Source organism: Pseudomassariella vexata (genome assembly GCF_002105095.1).
Source record: "Pseudomassariella vexata strain CBS 129021 chromosome Unknown BCR38scaffold_1, whole genome shotgun sequence".
In the NCBI taxonomy this organism is placed as follows: Eukaryota; Fungi; Ascomycota; class Sordariomycetes; order Amphisphaeriales; family Pseudomassariaceae; genus Pseudomassariella; species Pseudomassariella vexata.
In genome coordinates, this window is record NW_024467956.1 from 1,628,650 (window position 1) to 1,643,542 (window position 14,893).

Below are 14,893 nucleotides of genomic sequence, written 5' to 3' on the forward strand. Positions count from 1 at the left end.
TGTATGTTGTTCATATCGTGACAACAATATCTACGATCGGGCCTCGACGACTCGACCCCTTCGTCCACTCGACATACGTCGTCTTACATGTCACAGCGACTGCAGGCCCCATTCGAAGCGGCTAGACTGTTAACTCTCTTTTCGTTCAAATTGTTTATTATTCACTCATTCCATCGGGCTTCCGAAAAAGGATTATCGGCGTTCACAGGATTGGACAGATTAGGCCCCGGCGTAGCAGGGCGTACTTATCAACCCCCTATCATTTGTAAGGGGAAAGGGCGGGCACACGATCGGCGAACCGAAGTGTGGCTTGTGTATCATCTATCGTCATTGACTTCTTTCTCGTTTCGGCCACTGATTTCTAATGTTGCTGGCTTCTAGGCAGCGCAGGGAGGGTCTTGGACTTCTTGATTTTGAGTTAACAAGGGGAGGGAAAGATGTTGCGTGAACTATGATCGTGGACACGAGGTTGAGTTTCTAGACGAGACAAAAGTGCAAGCAAGTTGAGACGAAGATATTAATCAGCGTCTGGATGGTGAGACAGGTGGAGACGAGTCAGTTGCCCGTCAGCTAGGTGACTACAGATGTCCCTCCGAAGGTGCGAGACAACTTGAGAATAGAGCAAGGGAAAATATATATGATTAACACCACTTTGAACTTGATCTCCTGCTACCGTGATCAACTTGACAAGTTGTTGAGTATTCAATATGCGGAGTCGGTCACCACAAGGCCCCTGAGCAACCGGTGAAGATCAACAGAAGTACCCACAGTTCGGTCTATATCCAAATCGAGCAACGAGCAGCGTGCTCAGGGCACGGAAACCATGGCCATGCTTAATAAGAACTGTCTGGTTCGGTTAATTACGCAAGACTTACTTATTTCAGTTGAGCCAACTAGTGTACGTCTGCAAACATTGAGACCGCGAGCTTGGAGTTGCCGCAGATTGGGTTATTTATTCCTTGACATTGAGCTGCGATATCCTGTTGGTACTTTGCAATAAAGAAAGAAAACGAGAAACGCATAGCTCTCTTGTTAAGTCAAGAATGGGGCATAAAAATTAAAGGGCAAAATGTACAACCCCAGGTTACTAATCTGGCGGTTTACAATCTTACATTTGGGAATACCCGTACTAGAAAAGGAGATATTTAGCATCAGAAATGGTAGTGTGTATGCATGAGGCAACACCCCTATCAGATGCTTAAAATGGATAATCATCCGCGAGCACCGTATCAGTCCTCCTATATTCAAGAGATACTTTAAGTACCTCATCTACATCACGGTAGCGTTAGCATAATTAATGTAGAGAACCACATCCGCTTAGTTTTCGTACATGTAAGGTAGGAGTTGTGCACGTATATTTATATAGCTGCACTCACAGCATAGAAGATAAAACTACTAAGTGTACCTCCAGTGGCGACCGGCAAAGTTTTGTAGGTGATTCGAAAACGCATGCACGATGCTTGAGATGTACTTTTCTGCGTTTTCGTGCCCCTGGCTCGAATCCCTGATGTCCAGATCCATACACACTTGAACCCACATATATACAGCTTGTGACTGGATACAGCCCATAGGGCCTGTGGGGTGGGGGTTGTTCCAGGCCCGACAGAGTCGACAAACCAAATGGGATCTTCTTGACACCCACTTCTGGCGTACATGTACGTATATCCGTCTAGAATCACGTTGCCGCGCGATATAACAAGCGCTGAGACTCTAGCTGATAATGGTGAAGAGCTTGTGCCTAGTATTACCGGTGAGCGTGGGACTATGCGAAGTACATATTGTAAAATACTTGACTATTTGCACAACCCAGCTCGTGGTCCAGATGAGGCCTGCCCCGAACCTGAGACGGCCCATATACCTCTCCAGGTATGCAGATTCTTAGCGTCTTATAACCCCCACAATACTTGGTCTCTTATTTGATTTTCATGACTCTGGAGGTAACTATCCCTTGGTTTAAAAATAAGTTACGTAAAGTCTCATACAATTTGTATATGTTGATCTGTTTATGTTGATCAGTCTCTGAACATGGGGCATCTGACACGCTAACAATCATGGCTCTGGAGGTGTACCGAGTCAAAACAGTTCGATGTAAGGCCAGATCCTCTCCACACATGGATAGTTAGCCCTGGCTAGTATTCTCTTGTAGTAGGCTCGATCTGGTAATGCACATCTAGCCCATAGAGAAACTGTTGGATACGCCCTGACGCATCCAGCCGGCAGATCAGCCAGATCCCGGTCTCCACACTTCTTGATAGCTTAATCTTATACACCTTTTCCGCCGTCTCCAATGTTAGCCTGTGAAATGCCCCACCTCGAGGAACAATCGATATAGGCAAGCTTACATAATAAATCATGTAACTAAATATACTGAATTTCTGTGTGCAAGGGTTTTGGTACGTTGAAAACAGTAGAATTTGGGAGAAGAGGCTTAGTGTCATGGGACAGTGCAGACGCTAACGTGTGAGATACCGGAGGAGGTGTACATATGCTCATGTCGAGTTCACGATATTTCTACATTACCTGGCTTCACTTAAAGGGGATGATCAACAATTCACTTTTTGCCATGACCCCCTTAATCACAACATTGCCCCTGCCAGCCCCAGAGAAGAATACCGAAGCTGATTCTGAAACCCCTCAATGAATGCTTCATCGCCAAGCAGCTCATAATGACACGCTGGGGAAACCAAGCTCGATCGGACAACCTGGGGCGTGGGACCCATTGGGCATGTCGCACAGGGAACAAAACGAGATAACCTGCATTACCGAGTCGGTATGATGTATTTCAAGCTTGTTTATATGCACTCTACTCACATTATAGTCGGTTGGGTTCTCAACCTTTGGAGTAATTTGGTCGACTGCGCGAGTTGAAGGATTACTTCGATCAGTCGACGAATACGACACGGTATTACCGTCAGCCATGGTTTGGTTCCGCCAAAAGTACAAAGTAGTGTATTTGGTATGTGAAGATTGTGTTCGTGTGTTGTGTTGTCGAGAAAGGCCTGTAGAAAGGCTATTCACATCAAGAAACATTCTTTTAAATACCTGTTGCGGCATTGGCTTTTCCGTGTGAAAGTTTCTCATGTGTCTCATACATCACTTTTCTCATTTTCTCATCTTGACGATATAACCTCTTGAAGAGATTGTCTCAGTGTTTTCCCATCCCCAACACCGTCCCGAATCCAGAAAGTTCCCGTAGATTTGTCCTGGTCAAGCAGTCAAGTTATCCCAATAGATTTGCCACATTAAATTGATACCGTCAAGCGTAAATGGTCCATGAGTGAGCGCCATGAACGCGATCATCCAAATCCTTGTTATAATGCATTGTGCATCACCAGCCGTCGTGATTTGCCGGCTGAACTTGAGTGCTTGACTTTGGCCCCCTTTTTGGTGCTTGGATGAGCTTCCGAGCTTCTTTTGCCTGTCCGGAGTGAAGGTAACGGTGTCAGGCATCAGGGGCTGCTTTGAGGCTTGTCTGGGACGATAATTTGGGATACTTAGGAAATTTTTCGTCGAGAATGATACGTCTTTGATAGAGTGTTGTTTTATTGAGTGTATCATTATGGCAGGTGATATTCAAATCGTTAATGATGAGACAGGTAAGCAAGTAGACTGTGATGTGGCGGTTTTACGAACCAGCAGTTGTCAGTGATGAAGCGACTCAATCTCAAAGTTTCGGCGTGAATAATGTATGGTATAATAAGACAATACTACCTTTTCTTATATCTGACCTGTTGCCATGGGAAGGCATTCGCAGCTCACCTTGAGCAACTTTCAGATATGAGACGAAATGTGCAAGCTACTGTTCGGCACTTTTGAGAAATGCTCATACAAGCTCACCGTGGCAGATATGCTTATGGACTCTCACATCTTGGAACTTTTGACATGATCAATGCCCATACGTGACTCTAGGAACCCATTACGAACTCATTACGAACTTGTGTGATCGAGGCTGATCAGGATCTATGTTCATCTGGAAATCCCGAGCTGTTCCTCTATTGGAAGGGAACTTTTGGGTGTGTAGCGCTGCAGGGAGCTATAAGCCAAGATGAGATTGCGTGGTGCAACCTCATCGGACGTATTGCAAGCTATGACAAAGTATAGAATTGAGATGCGTCGCTGATCTCCCCAAGTCCAAAGGAGTGAGTGAAGGTGGCCAAAAGGGCCTAAGTACGAAGTGAGCCTTTTGGCTGCACACTCGAGTCAGTTGCTAGTACACCAGAGGTTTCGCCGCTGAAGTTCTATCAGTTAGCTGTTGCCAAGGGCTTGGTGCGCAAGGGTCTATCCATCATCGGTCGATTGGCTGTAGTAAAGTAAAACGGAAAACCCCGTCGTTGGAATTCGAAGTCTGGTACGGTCCGATAAATCTGCTCGCGGCCACAGCAACATGCGCACATGATTTTTAAGTATCGTTTCCCACCGCAAGACTTCGATCAGGGTCGAAGAAAGCAACGTGATCTTGAGCGTATGACCGCTCATCAACGCTCAATGCGCAAAATGTCGCGACAAAGTACTCTGACCCCGGTAAAAGTGGGGTGGCAAGTACTTCGTGATGCATGGAAATTTTGTAGCGAATAGGAGAATCTGCAACGAGACGCCAAGAGCGTTATTCCCTGTAATACAGCTGGCGACCCAGACGGCTGGGAATCTCTAGCCCTTGGACGAGAGATAGTTTGATTTTCATGCGAGAAACTTTTGTGTAGACGTCGTTTCCGCTTGAACACCGCTTGAACGGCTGCAGCTTTGTGTATACCGGCAAATCCGTCCACACACATGGCTGATCTGCCCGGAAGACTTGGGAAGTTGCCCTCGCCGTTTGCTCTGCACTCGGCACATGCGTCTCATTGGGATAATCTTGAGCGAGCACCCGTCGTACAGCCTCATGCCGAACCTGTAAGGCATACACGACAGCATAGCGCCGAGGAGTGGGAGGCTATGTACCCGCTCATCAAGCGGCTGTACGTCACGGAGCATCGCAGGCTCTGCGAGGTCATGGATATCATGGAGCAGAAGCATGGTTTCATAGCCACGTGAGTGAAGCGGTTTCTGGCAGCGTAATGGCGTGGCACCAGATCAAGCCGGTGTACGGCTAACAGTTGTGCAGGAAACAAATGTACAAGAAGCGGTTCACAGCCTGGAGCTTGTACAAAAACTACCGGCAGTTCTCAGAAACGAAATCAGATAAACAGCGCGTGGGACGTGGCAGCAGAAGCTCGGTGTCTTCTGCGAAGGATAGGAGGTCCCGAGGATCCAATGCGCACCCGATCCACATCCCAGCCAAACCTTTCGGGGACGGCCCGGCAGAAGGCATAATCACCAGCTTGGTCGAATGGACGAGTGCACAGCTGGCCGGAACGCAGTGGCACAATGGGGTGGTGGACGTCAAACCACCACAGATATATCCCAGCAGTCGATGTTATCGAGATTTTTCGCTTGCCTCCGCGCTCTGGAAACGCGGCAATGGCCACTTGGCAGGCATGGCAGTGCGCAAGGCGTTCCGGCGAGTAGAGGACATTCGAGACTTCGACCCAGGTATTATACGAAACATCGTTGATATCATTCTCGACATGCTCCAATCCAAGCAAACACTTCTGATCAGGATGCTTCTGGTACACTATGCCAAGTTATCTTCGAGGATGCTCCCACGTGGACACCCGCTGGCTCGGTTTTTCCAGTATCTGGCACTGTCCGAAGGCAATCTCATCAACACACTGAAGCATACGACATTCTGCTTTGGACATATCGCGAATAGGAGGACGCGCCTTGAGCAAAAATGGCTGTACGAGCAATGGGCCTGGGACACTAGCATTCTGGATATGGATACCGAGTTAGGAACCGACCACTTCCGGCTAAAAGAAGTGTTGCGACTCCTGATGTACAAGGTACGGCCCAAAGAGGTGGAGGGAAAGTTCCCACGCACCCATCTCAATATGTGCAAAGACACGAGTTTGATGTGGGATTTTAGTGTTGGGCAGAACTGGCCGGGAGAACTCCTGAGCACGATTGCAGGCCAGACTTGTGCTCCGACTGAAGGGAGCACCGCGACGACATATACACAGTCAACAATGGACGAGATGTCAGAGGCATATGTACAGATATACGCCAGGAAAGCAAAGGCGCAACAAGCATTTGATGAAGGTGACTGGGCATCAGCCGAAGCTAGTATGACCTCGGCGATTCGAATTTTGGAGACGGTACATGGAGACATGAGCCCGCGCGTCATCAGGGAGCTCTGGTCATTGGAGAAGGTGCTGCGCAAAGCTGGTCAAGCCAGAAAGGCTGAGACGGTGGGACGAGTCGCTATTAGCCGTGTTGAGGAGTACCTGTCAGATATCGAACAGGTTGAAGTTCCTACCGCAGTTCGACCGGCAGCGGTGGCCAAGGCTCAGCCAATTCCGGTTGAGAATGAGTGCGAGTACGAAGTGCGCACAAATTGTTCTGCCCGTTAACAATATAGGGTGTGATGAAGTAATTATATTGAGACCTGCCAATTAAGTAATGATTGCTGGGCGACATAATGAGCGCAGCAAAATCTGCCCAAGCAAAGGGAAAATAGCAGCCATGATTGAGACCATCGAGGTTCGTCCGAATCTAGTTTAGCGCACTCGCTGGTCAAACACGCGTGGCTAAAGCTCAAGCCACAAATTCATGTAGACGTGGAAGCCTGCTCAATTCATGCGCAGCGCGTCATTGTAGGAAGGCGCGAGCTGAAGCTAATAAGCACCGATGTCCAGATGCACAAGGTCCAAGCAGTTTCAGTGTCGCACATACCTATGTCTTCAATAAGTATGCGTCAGCCGCCGCGTCTGAAGTTTAAGAACGCATTCCAATTGTAAAGTCATCTCGCGGTTTCATCCTAGGAAGTCTGATAGCTATAAGTCTACCCTGGAACGACGACCGATAGCAACCATAATGGGCGTCAACACCAACAGCATGTCAAAACCCGAGTCCCAAGCCAAGGGCGTCATTGCTTTCGGGCAGCAGCAAATAGATCGCGTCATTGCCCCCTCTACGCGCCAGAAGGCGTACAGTGCTACCGCTGATTTTGCGACTGAGAAGCCCGTGGTATTCGTACGTTTGCCCCCTTTCCCAAAGGCACGGGGTTCAATAGCGCATGTCTTTGCTAACATATAGCCTTCAAGGCCTTTCTCGCATCGCAGGTCCTCTTCTCCTTCGTTCCTCTTCTCCTCTTCACCTGCTTCGCCCTCTCCACCGTTGTTTTCGCCCTCGTGTCCGCCGTCATCTTCTCGCTCTTCTGGATCGGCGTCGCTATGCTCGTCTTAGTTCCGACCCTCTTCGTGACCTTCAGTGTCGGTGTACTCGTGTGGTTATGGGTCGTTGCCACGCTCCTGGTCGGACGCTGGGTCTATAACATGATACCGGTTAACGCGCGCGGGGACGACATGGCGGTTCAGTTGCCGAACGGCAAGCAAACCATCTACCAGGATGAGGACCAGGTCAATGGCCACGGCCATGAGTCCGATCACGGCGATGTCAAGTCCGAGACCACCGAGATCAAAGAGTAGGTCGCCGACAAGGTCATACTGCTGATCGTAAGACTTGGTTGGTGCCACGGGCTAGGAGGGGGCCAAGAGATTGTTCGCTTACTGGCGCAGGTGGTGGTAATAGGTTGCTTGATTGGCTTATGGGATGGGTACTCGGCGTTAAAAGAAACATATATACCCGTGTTGAACTTCTTGGGGTACTTCGACGGTTGCTGGAAAGGACTATTTGCAGGAATACTTGACCACAAGTCGTCCCTGCTCTCTCAATGCCCTCTGCTGACCAGTGCACCCAAAACGGAAACAGTCACATGCGCGTCAACCAGACTGCTTCAGTCGACATGGAAGCAGCCTGGTTACTACTAGCGTCTACCACATGGACATGCGACCGTCTCAGACATTGGACGGTGTAGCATCACTCGAGGTCTGCATTGGAAAAGATCCATGTTTATACTGCCCAGAACCGTCGACGTAAAGACCAGTGTTCCATGTGGCGATATTCAGCTACTGCTGATGCATTCGACAGTGACGGGCCCGTTTATTACTGATCAACAGCCATCCGCGGGGGGAAAACTTGTTTGCAGCATACAGGGACTTGAGCATTCAATCCGAGGTGTATTATCAACGCTAATGCCAGAACCCTCTTCGTACTTGCCGGGGATCTATGCGGGTACTCACCAGCGGCTATGAAGTATACCCGTGCACCATTAGAAATCCCGGGAAGGTGGCACGGATGCCGCAAGCATATTCTTAGATACTTACGAGCTCGGGGCTTAACCGGATGACCATATTATGTGTTTCCGGGTAATTGAAAATTTTGGTGGAAGTGGTTGCAGTCCACATACATCATATCGACGCTCGAGATGTTGAAGGAGCTGCAGGAACACAGAGTTCTCCAAGCTTTGACGAACAATCGCATGAGTGTATAATAGTTGAGCAAGAAGACAGACGAGCTGCTCATAGGTTAGTTATAGCATGGCTCTCTTAGAACCCCCTGCTGATTCATACAGTTCCGATCATCAGAATAGTCACCATGTTGGGCTTGCCGACGAGACTGAATCAAGCCAGTACGTAGCGAACGAGACGACACATTTCTGCGTCAAGTAGGGAATCGTCGGCGACGTCAAGTATTAGCAAGTCGAAAAAATGGCTGCCACGAGTTTCATTGATGCTGAGCACCCCAGCACCGACATTGTCATGCGAATTTGCGGTGACATGGGCCCTTTGACCCGAGAGAGTGTCTTGGCTGACACCAAACCCCATACGCACATCTTCGGGAAGCCAATGTTCCCTTACATGATGGAGCACCGGGAATATGGCTAAGCATTTGAGGACGTCATGACCACCCGTCGAGCTGCCACGTGGGATATTTGCGTCGAAAACTCGCCAAAGAGAAGACCAACGGCCTCTGAAGTGAAGGACGTGTAGGACCAACCTCATATTATTCAAAAACTTGAGCTTCGAGAAAATGGCTTACGACTCCTTTACACCGCAGCCCATCAGGGGAGCGAGACTACTACTTCAAGCAGATTTTGCAGAACTGGGGAGACGAGGAGGGGGTGCAGATCTTGAAGAAGACATATTCGACATTGCTGATCTATGATTATGTGCAGCCAGGAAAGAGTGGGCCTTCACGATGTTGGTCCTTCTCGGGGGATACGAACGAACAGAGGCGCGATGGAGCCCGTTGATCAAGGCCTCCGGGCTTAAGATAATCAAGATTCGGCATGCTGATGAAACGAACGAAGGCTGCGAGGCCGTCATAAAGTGTGAGAAGCTGTAGTTACGTTGCCTCGATCTTGTCCACTTTTGCTCCGCGGCGATCGAACGTGTCTTCAATCGTAAAGGAAGCAGATATGGGTAGGCAACGAATAATGAACTACATTGTACCAGCACATGGACATGTGGAACAAGGAAGTTCCGCGAAAAGGAGGTGAACTTACCAACAGTTGTGTCTGCCTAAAACAAGATTCAAATGCACCGCGAGGAACAAACACGAGCTCGATCACATCTCACGAATCAATTGTCCTCTCCGAGAACCTAACCCAGTAGCACTGCCAGCAAGGCTAGACTAGCCTCCCGCTGTACCGGCTCTAGCAGGTCGCGGAGAGAACACAGAATGGAGACGGCCTGGATGGGCTGCTTCGATCGTGCCGCCGTTCCTGGGTGGAGTGGAAAGATGCCTAGAAGTTAGGCAACCACCCAGTCACTTTCAATCACGTAAATAACTTACCGTGTTCCGGACCCTTGTTTTCCAGAAAATCACGCCCCAATCTCGAACTTGCTGTGAGTATTTGGTTGCTTAACTTATTATCCCATCACTATCTCCATCTTACCTGTGTGCAGCAGAGGCATAGGACCATTGAATACGATGCTGCATCAACTAATGAAATCGGTGCGACGCCGTGGTGCACTATACATTTACTGAGCAAACTGCAGGGATCCGGTCCGATAGGCAAGATGTCGTCGCAGGAGCCGCGGTGACTGCCGGAGGGGGGGATTGTTGTGGTTTTGCTGTCTCCGTCCTAAGGTAAACTGTTGCTAAGCATATGCCCCATCAATTTCCTGCCAGGGGCGTCAAGCATCACCTTCCATTGGCCGACGTGCAACACGACCGGCCACACCAAACGTACTTGTTCAATGGCAGGCGTGAATGCCGCGTTTGCTATCGAGGATAGCAAGGACCTCCAACGGTCAGGGCCCAGGAGGCGCTCCAGTTTAAACCTGCGAAGCTCACCCTTGTCATAATGTGGGCTCTATCTATTGATCTAGCCATCTTCACGTGTGGGTACTACTTTCCGACCAACAGTTCAAGATATAAAAAGACTATCTTCATGTACAACTAGAGATCTAGCCGGATACATATTGCTACGATAATGCCACGGGTCAGTTTACAGCAGCAGTATCTCGTTGCGGTTATCGCTGCAACTCTGTCTTGGTGAGTGGTTTATGTAATGTTACTCAGAATTTAGACTTCTAAGTCAGGCTTGACTATCTTGAATATCAAAATCCACAGATCGAATAATTCTTACATAGTATTGATCAAGTCGCTTGGTTACTTGTGCACCCCGAGAACTCGCACAAGGAAGAGGCGACAAACCGCAGCTCAGCTGTCGAATGCCGAGTATGAGGGGCTGCATTTGCCCTACGAAGGGGCTTGGGGAAAGCCTGCTGGTTTGGTTAGAGTGATCCTCGCAAATAACCAGATTTTGCGAGATAATAAAAGCAACCAACTAATGTGGTGACGATGGAAACAGTGCATTACGCAGACGGTGCCTTTTTTATGCGGGCGCTCATGTCTCACAACAAGGATGGGATAAGGATTTAGTGACCAGGCAGCTGCATGCGACAATGCGTCGGTAGCTTGGCGTATTAACACTGTCGACCGTCGATTATAGTCTTGCTCGTTTAAAACAGTTATGCATGCTACCAAAGATTAGTGCCATGCAGTCACATGCAAAAGTGCGCAGTGTTGCTTCTGTTGCCTCTGTTGCCTCGTTAGGGTGAAGTCTTTCACCTTTCTTTGTGAGCCCGCACCTCTTAATTGCAACCCCCCAATGCACTCGAAATGGCAGCGCAAAACTCCACCACGTACTATCAGTCGCTCCTAGCGCCGTCCTCGCTCCTCATTCTCGCAACATTACTTGCTTTTCTCTACGTGGCATACCTGCGTGCCCTACCAAAGCCCCTCGCTGGGATCCCTTACAATGAGGATTCAGCGAAGCGAATCTGGGGCGATATGCCCATCTTCAGAGAGATGGAAAAGGCGGGAATACGCCCGAGGTTATTTTGGTCGCAGCTGGCCCAAAGGCTCCAGTCGCCGGTGACGCAATTCTTCATGGGACCTTTTTACAAGCCCATGGTAGTGCTGGCAGATTGGCGCGAAGCGCAGGATTTGCTGCTTCGACGTTCCAAGAACCTCGAACGCGGCACCATCAACAACTCCATCTGGAGTCCGGTCGCCCCCGAGCACTTTATCTCCATGAATAGTTCCGACCCGCGCTACAAGTCGGCGAGAGATCTCGGCAGAGACTTGATGACACCGACCTTTTTGAACACTGTCAGTCTGCCGATGATGAGTCAAGACGCCGGGGTTTTAACGCTTACATTCGTAGGTCTCTGCCCCTGAGATATACGACAAAACGTCTAAATTCATCGAATTATGGGATTTCAAAGCCCGCGTTGCCGAAGGCAGACCCTTCGAGGCGGCTGAAGACCTCAACTTTCTCACTAATGATATCATCCTGGCTGCCGCTCTGGGCCTCGATGACAGTCTTAGCGATACGACACAACAGCTCGCAGGCTTACGTGCAAAGGCCATGCCCAAACCCCCTTGTTCATCGGATGCCTGCTTTCCGTTTCCGGTCATGCAGGGATCCGAGGCATTGTGGACGAGCAAAACGCTTACAGAGGGAGTCGGCCGTTCCGCCACGCAGCCATCTCCCCGGCTCTATCATTTTTTCAACAACCTCACGCCCCAAGTCCGCAAGGCATATAAGGCAAAGGACAAGATACTACGAACAGCGATCAATGGCGCGGCTCAACGCGTGGAGAAAGGAGAGATAAACGTCAGGAATGCCGTGGATCTGATGGTTTCCCGTGAGATCACCGCGGCTAGAAAAGCGGGCCAAAGCCCTGAGCTCAACTCATTGCGCATGCACGACCAACTCTTCGGGTATATCCTTGGAGGCCAAGACACAAGCCACAGCGTCCTCACATTCCTGGTAAAGTGGCTCGGTGCTAGACAGAATGAACAGAAGGCCCTTCGAGACAACCTGAGATCGATGCATTCCACAGCTTGCAATGCTGGTGAGTAACTCTCAGAGTCCTCATTTCACTTCTTTGTCATGTCTCAGAGGTAATAGACCCTGTAAACAGCCGTCTTAACCCCAAATACACAACTTCACCCTTCTGAGATAAGATACTAGTGGCAATCACTAATGCTTGGAGTTGGTAGGTCGACCGCCTACGACGGAGGAGATTATCAAAACGCAAGTCCCCTACCTAGACGCGTTCATTGAAGAAGTCATCAGGATGAGTGCCCCTATCATCGTTGTAACAACCGTTGCGACCGCAGATATGATATTATTGGGCCACTTCATTCCCAAGGACACGGTGATCTGGAGCCTCATATCCGGGCCAACAACCACCGAGCCAGGGTTCAAGATTCCCGAGGCCGAGCGCAGTGAGAGCTCGCAGAAGCACAACGAAGGGATTGCAGATTGGGCCGATAGTGCCTACGCGCCTGACGAGTTCCATCCGGAGCGCTGGCTGAAGAAACGTGACGAGACGGGCGAGATGTCGTTTGACTCCAAGGCTGGTCCGTTCCTGGGCTTCAGTAGTGGCCCAAGGGCTTGTTGGGGTAAACGGCTTGCTTATCTGGAGTTGAGGATTGTGATCACGCTGCTGACGTGGAACTTTGAATTCCTCCCCTTGCCGGACGAGATGAATGGGTTTGAGGCATACGATTTGCTGTTAGCGAAGCCTAAGTCGTGTTTTGTGCGGCTGAAGAGTAATCTCAAGGATTAAGGAATCCGTGTCCGATATATGAGCACTTTGGTATTTTGGACTAGGGTAAGCCAGAACATGAGTGTGCCTTTATGCGACTTTTTCTTTTACTAGCTCCATGTCGAGATAGCTTCTTTATTAGACCGGAGTTGTGGTACAAGAAAGCGTGTTCTAAGGCTAGCAAAACTGGCTCCTTGAGTAGGTTGGAGTGGGTAATAGTTGCAACTTGTTAATTCCAAGCTTCACCAGCGGGATTGGTGGTGTGTGATATTTTAATCCATTATATGAAACCAAGACCATAGACTGAGTCTCGATATGCTGGCTAAGAAACAACAGAAGAGCTGAACAAACACCTTTATTTTCTTCGAAGTTCAATGGTAAAATCGCCGACTAAGAATAGTGAGATCGAAATTTTGGAAGTTACTGTAGGTTCTTTCCACATATATGGATATAAAGATAATAGCGTTCTTGCTGGAAATATAAGAGGCTATTACCCGTAACATTGAAAATACGATCTACTATCTAACTCTGTTGATACGAAAAGGTAGGGGGACCCACTGGTTAGGTGAATCCCATTCAATTAGAGACTATAACGTTGCGCACTGCTGCATTATAGCATCCTCCCCTCTAGATGCACGCATCATCTGTATTTCAGAGTACGGGCCCCTAGAAAGCATTATAAGAGTTCTAGCGAGGCAGCATACTAGTATAAGGGGTTTATTGTAATATGATGTTAAAAGGACAGCTTTAACGCTTCTTTATATTAAGATTAATCGATACGGGGTACTCTAGCACCTGAAACCCTGTAGAATATTGCATCCTTCCTCTATTCTCCCTTAACTGACTCGCTGAACTCATCTTTCGAAATGACATGATATCCAGGTATTAAAGTAGGCGAGGAAGAAAACGTCAAGTTTATGTGTCTATTCTTTGGCTCTAATTTAATCCGCCTCCGTAGCTGCGTGTTAATCCTTCTAAGTTAAAGGTCGAAGCCGACTTATAACTCGTAGATGCCTGAATGGCTCTAAATGAGGCAGAGAGCGCTATTTTGATTAGCATTGTGCCGATCCCTGAATATTAACTGAAATATGGTTATTTAACTGAATAAAGGTCTGTTTTGGTCGAGGATCTGTTGCCTTACTACAAATTTTGTCGTTCCTTTGGCGTAAACTCTTGTCAGCCTGAGCCCCGTCGAAAGAATCCTCTGAAGCTTACTTGAATTGAACGCCGGTGATATTCGATTTACACACTCGGTATATCCGTTCGTACTTAGGGCACCACCTTAAGTCGCAGTACTGGAAGTGACCGTAAGAATATTCGACCTCTAGGGTTTGTCTCGTAAGTAGAGGGGCAGTGTCTATATCATATATAAGTGTAATTACATTTTATTATAGCCGTACAAAGTGCAGGCTCTAGTCAGGCGAGGGACTAAAATAAAGCAAAAAATAACGATATCGTATCGATTTTATCTGCAATATTAGCAAAGTGGTTGAGGGGATACCAATCTGTTTTGTTGTTAATGATGGTATTATTGAGTATCTGAACGCTATGAACATATCTAGGTACTATAAAGCCGTCCCGTTTTAGTCTATTAAGAGAAGATCGAGGCCTGCAAGTTGGTTGATGCGATGTGGTCCTTCTAATGTTAACCTGCAGGCTAAGATATAATTAGGACTGATTTCTCTGACCTCTTCAGGGATAGACCATGATGAGATAGCTATTGAACGTAACATTCTGCTAGAATAAAAGAACGAATAGCGGCGCAGATGATAATTTTAGGGGGGAATTCCATTTTCTGTCTTTAGTGGTCGAGGTTTAGTTTAACCCTAAATACTTTCTCGTGAAATATATTAAGTATTGTCTTCGTCATGGCTGCTCTTAGTATT

General features: G+C 48.3%; 3 protein-coding genes across 3 annotated transcripts; all 3 read left to right on the top strand.

Annotated features, from left to right (window-relative positions):
* Positions 1 to 4,770: 4,770 nt before the first annotated feature.
* On the top strand, positions 4,771 to 6,446 carry BCR38DRAFT_404445 (uncharacterized protein; the record flags this gene model as incomplete). Its single annotated transcript, XM_040857847.1, has 2 exons — positions 4,771 to 5,027; positions 5,102 to 6,446. 2 exons carry the CDS (start codon positions 4,771 to 4,773, stop codon positions 6,444 to 6,446), a joined length of 1,602 nt encoding a protein of 533 aa, XP_040720942.1.
* A 484-nt stretch (positions 6,447 to 6,930) lies between these two features.
* On the top strand, positions 6,931 to 7,523 carry BCR38DRAFT_329834 (uncharacterized protein; the record flags this gene model as incomplete). Its single annotated transcript, XM_040854909.1, has 2 exons — positions 6,931 to 7,068; positions 7,140 to 7,523. 2 exons carry the CDS (start codon positions 6,931 to 6,933, stop codon positions 7,521 to 7,523), a joined length of 522 nt encoding a protein of 173 aa, XP_040720943.1.
* A 3,479-nt stretch (positions 7,524 to 11,002) lies between these two features.
* On the top strand, positions 11,003 to 13,358 carry BCR38DRAFT_416530 (putative cytochrome P450). Its single transcript, XM_040859109.1, has 3 exons — positions 11,003 to 11,559; positions 11,615 to 12,308; positions 12,457 to 13,358. Exons 1-3 carry the CDS (start codon positions 11,068 to 11,070, stop codon positions 13,026 to 13,028), a joined length of 1,758 nt encoding a protein of 585 aa, XP_040720944.1. The 5' UTR covers positions 11,003 to 11,067; the 3' UTR covers positions 13,029 to 13,358.
* Positions 13,359 to 14,893: the final 1,535 nt, after the last annotated feature.